Source organism: Camelina sativa, chromosome 5 (genome assembly GCF_000633955.1).
Source record: "Camelina sativa cultivar DH55 chromosome 5, Cs, whole genome shotgun sequence".
Lineage (NCBI taxonomy): Eukaryota > Viridiplantae > Streptophyta > Magnoliopsida > Brassicales > Brassicaceae > Camelina > Camelina sativa.
The window spans coordinates 4,694,231-4,703,078 of NC_025689.1; the positions used below are offsets into that span (position 1 = coordinate 4,694,231).

The 8,848-nt window shown below is 32.9% G+C and overlaps 1 protein-coding gene, 1 long non-coding RNA gene and 1 pseudogene across 2 annotated transcripts; 1 reads left to right on the forward strand and 2 right to left on the reverse strand.

Moving 5' to 3' along the window:
- On the reverse strand, window positions 61-1,119 carry LOC104788895 (putative F-box protein At3g17500). The gene has a single exon (XM_010514664.1). It carries the CDS (start codon window positions 1,117-1,119, stop codon window positions 61-63), a length of 1,059 nt encoding a protein of 352 aa, XP_010512966.1.
- Window positions 1,310-2,216, forward strand: LOC104788896 (annotated as a pseudogene).
- Window positions 4,368-6,264, reverse strand: LOC104785508. The gene is made up of 2 exons (XR_767377.2): window positions 5,662-6,264; window positions 4,368-4,625 (listed from the first exon to the last, which is right to left on the reverse strand). It is a non-coding gene; the product is annotated as an uncharacterized LOC104785508 (long non-coding RNA).

Genomic DNA, 8,848 nt, shown 5'->3' on the forward strand with positions numbered 1-8,848 from the left:
AAAAAAAGAAAAAAAAAAAAAAATGAGATGCGCAAGTAATTACGTTCTGTTTTTACTTAATTAATTCTCTCCTTTTAGGTTGAATTTGAACCAACCTTGGAACATAGCTTCTCCGAATCCATTAGAAAAGATATGTTGGTAGCGATGATCCTCTCCTAAAGTGTGCACTATTCCTCTGTCCCAACATACGGCGACTTTCCTCTCTTCATCGATGAAGAAACTTACATCACACGTAAACTTACGCTTATCATAATAAGTGTTCAAATCCACTGCCAAAAACTTGGTCCACGACAAGACTTTGGTCTGATCAATCTTATCATTGGTAGTCACCCAAATTTTCACCTTTGTTGTATCCAAACTTTGTTGCAAACTCGAAAGCTTCTCGTCCCTAACAACTGATAGAGCCAAAGTTTCATAGCCACAACGCTGAAGTGGAAGATTTAGACGTCCAAATGTCTCTGTTGCGAAATCAAAACTTAGTAGGAAAAAGTCTTTGACTTGTGAAGCAATCCAATAAGTATTCCCCTGTAAAGACACCCCACGAGATTTTATCATGCAGCCGAGAATGACGTCATCAAGAGACCTCCATGAATCAGAGTTGAACTCATAGATATATAACTCTGGTTTTGGATTATCCAAAATACTCAAGACTTTGTAGCTATCGCACAAGTCTTGATGGTATCCAAGGGAAAATATGCCACTCGTGTAATGAATATGATACATAAGTTCGATCCACCTGGATTTTCCCGAACACGGGTTCCAAACCCCAAGCTTGTTATTTTCCATGGTTCGTAATAACAGTAAACCGTCGCAGTAAAACATATCAGATATAACGCTTTGATTTAAGTTAAGATAGCTGATACCACCATCACCATGTAATCTTCTGAATGCATGTACGATAGTATCTCCATCCAAATCAGGGTTCAATAAATAAATCCATGAAAACACCATTACGACCACTTCCCTTGCTGGTTTGTGGAAGCGTTGTTTTATAAATCCTCGATCTTTGAATAAAGCGTTCCACAGTTTGCAAGTAAATCGCAACTCTCTTAGAGACTCGTACGGAATCCTAGAGAGTATATCCTCCAGCAAATCACGTGGAAGATCTGTCATAGCCATTGTTCGTTTTCTCTTCTGAAAATCAAAGGAAGCTAGTGCAACAATGCTGCTGCTGATTACAAAATAAAGTAAAATTAGGGTTATGTTTTGTTATAAGTTCGCCGTTTCAAACAAGAAATAAAAGTCAACTATAAAGAGGAAAAATTATATTTGTTTTATTTATTTATGGTAACTCTAATCAACAGGCCCCATGATTTTAACGTGGCCCAAATTAGTTGGAAATATATTTTTCTTTTAATAAAAATCTTAACAAATATTTTAAAAGGTAGCTAGTGTGGTCCAAAATCAATTTAAAGTTGGCTACGCTCTTCCAAGTTTTGTTGAAACAATAATAGAAATGAACTAGTTTGATTTTGATATCACAAGTTGGCTACGCTCTCATGAATCTACTGATTGGTATCACCAGGTTGAGCCGCATGCCCCCCACCCCCCGAAAAATTTGTTCTTTAACTTCAATTCCTATATACACGAAGAGGGTCTCAAGTTCGCTGCAGAGAAGTAAATCTCATTTTACGTCGTAATGAATCATCTAATCATATTTTCTTGCACCCCGTGCCTCCCTCTCATATACGTTTTTTTTTGTATTTGTTTTGGTTGTGTTTCTTAGGATGCCAAACATAGAGAAACTTGCTTTACCAATCTGGTGTTATCGAACCAACGAGTCATTGCGATTTGCGTTCAGTCAATGGAGGAATCTTCTTAATACACTGATCATCGCTCATGAACGCTCTTTCACCGGGGAATTCGACTTTGAAGCTGTGGGAAAGAGCTGTCGTAACCTAACCAACTTAAAATATTTGGGTCGTTAATTTGGAAGAATAAAAGGCTAGTCAAATCCCGCAATACCTCCAGAGGCTCTGGACCAGAGCCTCAAGAGGTTTAGTTTGCGATGCTTTTTGGTTAGTATGCCAGCAGTTTACTGGCTAATCATCGGCCTTCCAAACCTCATGATTCTTAATGTTTCACATTGCAAATCAGACCAGTATTTTATTCCTATCACGACATCTACATACAATTTTGTAATAGCCACCACTAAGAAGCTTGAAAGATTTACCACATCGCTCATGAACAATCTTTCACCGGGGAATTCGACTTAATATATACACTGATCATCGCTCATGAACACTCTTTCATCGGGAAGCTGGTGGTTTAATTAGTGCTTTTTATTTTCTTTAAATTGAATTTTAAATTTGTTTCTCTACGAACGCCATTTATACATGATGATGCATACGAGTATGTGTCCGATTCTTATATACGAGTATGTGGCTAGCTAGGTTTGTATACTTGCATTGTGGGCAGCCCGAAATCATAGTATTTTAAAACAATTTTATGATTTGTGTTATTAAAAAAAAACAAAAAACAAAAACAAAAATTGATATATTATATTAATAAAATAAATTATTATAAAAGTGTAGTGTATATATTTGTAAAATAAGATTGTGCATTATAATCTAGTTAGTAAATATATTCATATTAAAATCATAAATTAAATTGACGAAAAAAAAAAAATCATAAATTAAATTTCAATTTTGAAAAATCAAAAAAAAAAAAATCCAAAACACCAGAAGTTCCAAATATAGCAGAAAATAAAATAAAAATTATAAATACATGCACTTATTAATGTTAAAAGAAAAAGAAAGTTAAAAAAATAATAAAAAAGTATTTGCGGCTTCTTTTGAACTTTATACATAAACGTTGGCCTCCTTTCCGCGAAACTCCTCGACTCCAGTATTGATCTCCATTGTTTTGATACGGTTTTGAATTTGATGATGGATTTGAAGGGCAGTCGAACAAAGATTTCTTCCACTAGATCAGGAACTAGGTCAATCATTGGATTAGTTTTTTTTTTTGTTTTTTTGGATTAGTTTAATTTAACTCATCTACTCTTTTTGTTATATTATATACTTTTATGCGTTATTCCCATTTTTCGACCTGATTAACAAGTATGGTAATCAATTAACTTTTTCGTAATAAGGATATTTCGGTAAAGAGTTTGGCTTAGCATAGGTTGATTTCATTCATCCGGGCAATGATATAGTAGTGCCTTTGCTTGCACGGCACAATAGACGGAGACTCTTTTTGGGAACATGTTACATGTTCACTAACTTCCTATTAAATACGTATTATATAGTATTTGAGAATACTGAAATTGCAAATTCTAAAATCTTAGAAGAAAATCGATGGAAAAAGTAAAGTGTAATAAATTTATAAAGTTGGATATTGTAATTTTTTTTTTTTGCTTAACATACGTATTATAGAGTATTTGAGTATATATTTAATATGTGTAGTTAGTTCCGTAGACCACATTGTATCTATCTATACTATTAAAAGGGAAGCATTTCTCACTAAGTAAATATAAAGTTGGAAATTATTACATGAAATGCCATTACAAATAGAAAAAACAAAAAACATCATAAAGGGTAGCTTTGTATTAAAAAAAATTGAAAAGCACGCGGATCCAATATATACCCGATCCGGAAGTTCTTGGGTTGGGAAGCATTTAATGCACTACGATCTCTTTATGTTTTCTATTCTGTACGATAAAACAATTATATGAAATGTATCCAAACGTGTTGGGCTACCCTTTACACAGGCCCAATTCAATATTATATGAAATGTATCAAAACGTGTTGGGCTACCCTTTATATGTAGATACTAAAAAAAGAAAGAGTAAGATAACAAATTCTAATGTTATGATTAGGACGTAATTCACGTTAACAAATACAAATCAATCATATGAGATCAAATCTACGAGTATATCATGCGACATAAATAAATTGACTGTAACAAATTAATTGATATACTTGCCATTAAAATCTTCCATAAATCTGAATATTCGCAAAATGCCATTTATGGCAACAAACCAATCTTGAAATACAATAATTAATAATTAATATCTGTGATGGGACACAATAATAAATTAGGGAGATAATTATGCTAATTTATTATACTACTGTAAATCAGTATTTACAGAGAATTAGGAACCAACCATATCAACACACTTTGACATTAAAACCCCCTAAAATCTTAATATTCAAAATATACCATTTGTAGCAACTAACCAGTCTTGAAATACAATCATAATTATATTAAAAACGGTCGTCGGAAAAAAAAATTGATATATATGAAATATTAACAATAACAAGTCTAAAACCTTAACAATAAAACTAAACCGATCAATATTAAATCTTGCGCAAACATTTACCAAAAAATATCATACCAAATATATCAATAATTGATTTCCCAAATGAAAAGATAACAGTCATTTGAAAATATTCTTAATATCATACAAAATGTATTGTTCCTCAATTCATTGCAAACAATTAGGAATTCTACGAAAATTTTATCCTTAACTGATTCAAATCAAAATATATATATGGTAAAGATTTAATTACCTACTTAATCATTAAATGCTATAAATACATGCTATTCATGAAGGCTGGATCATAGTACCTTCATACTTTCTTCACTTTGTTTACGGTTTCAAACGGAAATGGCTGCACTTCCTGCAATTTAAACCGTGAACAAAATATGTCATTCATACTCTAGAGAAACCATAGAAATGATTTTTTTGATGTTTCGGTAAGCTTATATTAATAGTTTGTTTTATTTATGATATTTGTTTTCATTAGTTTATTAGTATGTTTATATGCACTTTGCAGGAACCATGATTCATGGCACTGTTAAAAACAACAACTCAGCATGTTTCAGATGATGTGATGATCAAAGAGACCAAGTGCGAATCACTTGATAAGGTCCTATTATATTTAAAGCTTTATCTTCTTATATAATCGAAATAAGTTCCTAATCACATCTTATATTCTTAACAGGTTACTGACCATGAAAATTTACCATAACCAATCAATAATATGATTGGCAAGACCTATCTTTACTTGGTGTGTGTGGAAAGATAAATTTTGTGGGATGGGAAGGACTCCTACAAGGTTTCCAAGATACTATTAAAGTATGGCCTTCTACCAGCTGAAATTAACTTGGATTACTATTAAAGTATGGACAAATTTGGAATACTATTAAAGTCATTGATGATTCAGCTGAAATTAATGAATCCAATACCATGGTGATCAGGTTCTAATACAATCTTATATTCTCTGGTGATATGATCATTGTGGTAGAAGCTACTGTGGTTTATGTATAACTGAATTTTGTCTAATATCAGGTTTCACTCGCCTTGACTTATTTACAAGAGACTAATGTGTCTACGCTTCTAATGGTGAGGCAACCGAACAATCATTCACCTCTCAGAAGTTGTATGTTCAACCAATAGCTTGGAGAAATCTGAAGAGGAATTTGGTTTTAAGGCTGCTACTCTTAACTTTGAAGATAAATAACTCAATGATAAAACTTTGAAGGATCAATAACAAAGAAAACGTAAATAGAAATACCCGAATTTGTACAAAACGAAAAGGCAAAACTTGAATCTTTGAATGGAAGAAATTAATGGGAAATAGAGTTGAAGTTGAAGGATCAATTACAAAGAAAAATCGAAAAAAGGGTTGTGTATGCTCAGATTACAAGCAGTACCTTTGAGTGGTGGCGACAATGGTGGGAGCCTGAGACTTATCTTGAGAAGCACCAGATCCAGTCCGCATAAGAGGTGCCGGTAAAGGCTCGGAGTAGGAACTGTTGGATTATCATCTTTGATCAATCTTGTGCAAGAGAATCAAGCAAGAGAGTTAGTAAGAATAATCAATCTTTGATCAATCATTGAAAGAAGAAGAAGCGAAGAGGAGGAACACGAAGAGAAGAACAACCCACACTTTGTCAACGAAGAAAGGAAGAGGCCAGATGGGCCAGAAGCAAGTCAAGACCCAATTATTATTGGGTTTCGTTAGTTAAGGCAAAAACAAAGTCAATGTCTAAGTAGTAAGAGTTTTTACTTTAAATTGGTTAATACTAAAGTCTAAAGTACTACTGTAGGCGTACTGCTATATATATATTGCTGTAATGAACTTATCGATTAAGGAGACTGAGATCGGTTAAGCAAGTGGCTGACCAAAATCCTTCAGGAACCAGGACTCGCCGGAGCTTCGTCGGATTTGCCGGAGTCTCTTTGTTGAGGTCGAAGATTTCTACTTTACCAAAAATAAAAACTCATCGTCAAACATTGTCATTTCATTTTAGAGACTTCCCGTTCCAAAATAGATAAAATAATTCAAATTAACGCCGAATCCAAATTCGATTTAACACCCCTGATCAAACTGTTAAAATTATTTGGATTAGTTCTCTTTATAAAATATACATGTAACATCATTTGACATTTTTATGTAAATAATCTTAAGTTTGTCTTTTAAATATAACTCTGCATGTATCCACCGATCCAAATCTAGATATTTTTATGTTACATTTCTTTTCGGTTTTTGGTTTTTGTTTTTTTTTCCTTCCATCGGACCAATACAAACAAAAACAATAACACTGCGATCTATATCAATTGAAAACAATCAGCACATATAAGTTGGTATTCTTAACTTTTAAAAATAATATAACAGTTCAATATTATACAAGTCATTCAAGATATAAACTTCAAAATCTTCAAAAATGACTTTTCAAAAATCAGAACTCTGAAATATCAATTCTAAAACCTTGGAAAATATTTTTTTAGAAAAACCCCGCACGTACGTGCGGGTCCAATCCCTAGTGAGATTATAAAAGTTAAATGGTGAAAGAAGCTTATATTTGTGATATTTACCTTTGAATAGCATGAGAAGTTGAGAACTTTGTGATTTTCAGGTGATAAAAGCTAATAGTGACAAAACGTAGATTTATGAAATTTACGATTGTTGAGATACATCACACACATAGAAGCTTCAAGCTTATTGCTGATTAAATTAAGATATATATATATATATATATATATATATATATATATATTATCTGTTTTTAAAAGATACTAAAACTATATGCTTTAAAGATATATAAATTATAAAATTAATTTAGTATATATACATACTATATATCTTTTTTTAAGATAAACTCATAATTGTAATTTTTTTTTATGTTACTTTATAAACCTACAAAATATTATATAAGTCCATGCGATTTCCCAAAATCATATACGTTTAAAAAACTTAGAGATGCATCTCTCATAAACACATAAATTAAAGAAATAATTGCATTTAAATGGTTAAAAATATTGATGTAGTACACAAAATGTACATACCATACCACTTATATACTTACCTAGCCCTCAAGTTAAATTGAAATTCACAATTCTTTATGAACATATAGGTTAGATTTTGTGTTTTAGAGGTTTTGATGGATGTTGTGATGAAAATGGTTGTGACACCACACAGAGTGGCAAAGTAATAGACTGTGACACCATTTGGAGCACGTATCTGTTAAAACAGGACTTGTACACTTGGTGTCCGCAGTCTGTGGTAACAAGAGGCTGAATGGCAAAGCAATTCTCACACCAAGTCAGAAATTGCTTCAAAAAAGAGAGTGTGAGTAATGCTCAGCTTTGATTCTACCAGTACCAACCAAAAAATGATTTGGTTGTCACACAAAATTACATACATTAAAGACAAGAAATATAGACTTACATGAACGGCAGCATTGAGATTCAACGGCAAAGGATGAGCCACATGATGAGTGGCAAGACTGAGTCTCTCATAGCATGGTCGATGAGAGATAAGGAGCTTCGCATCCCAACGATAATGAAGGAGGGGTAATGTCGCAGTGTTTTCAGTCAGTTCCAAGAGCTTTTGCCGTTTGAGTTACCCGCTCAGAAAGATGTCCTAGAAGAAGCAGAGCCGATGAGTTCCTAGATTACTCCAAATTCTAATTCGAGAGAAGGATCAAACGTACCTGATCTGCAACGACGAATACGACGCTTTGCCATACGTAGAAGAATCGGTATTACGGTTGTGATTAGCACCTCAAAAACATCACGGTAATAAGCTTCTTCCATGACTGGGATTGAAAACCTAGATTGAAGATCTCAGATCTATTGACATGCTTTCTTATAGATACTACCTGCAGGTTAAATTTGAACCAACCTTGGAACATAACTGCTGGAAAAAGAGGTTCGCATCCATATCCTCCAAAATTGAGATTTCTATAGTGATGATCCTCTCCAAAAATGTATACTTGNTTATAGATACTACCAGCAGGTTAAATTTGAACCAACCTTGGAACATAACTGCTGGAAAAAGAGGTTCGCATCCATATCCTCCAAAATTGAGATTTCGATAGTGATGATCCTCTCCAAAAATGTATACTTGTTCTTTTATCCCAACAAACGGCGACTTTATTCTCTTTGTCGATAAAGAAACTTACATCACACGTAAACCTATGGTCATAATAAGTGTTTAATTCCACTGCCAACAACTTGCTCCATGACAAGATCTTGGTCTGATCAATCTTATCATTGGTCGTCACTCAAATCATTACCATTGATGATCAAATCGACAATGGGGTTCTGATAAATATATTAATATATGATTCTAACACCAACTACTATATACTATATGAACAAAGAGAATCAGATAAATTTAAATTCATTTAATTGTTAAAAAAAAAATCATAGGAGATGAAAAGTGACAACAGAAGAGAATTAAAGAGAAAAAAAAAGATAAATAAAATGCGCAATAAATTACATTATGTTTTTACTTAACNCTGATACCACAATGTAATGTTTTGAATTCAAGCCCGTCAAAGTTGTTATCTCCATCCAAATAAAAGTTGAATAAATTAACACATGAAAACGCCA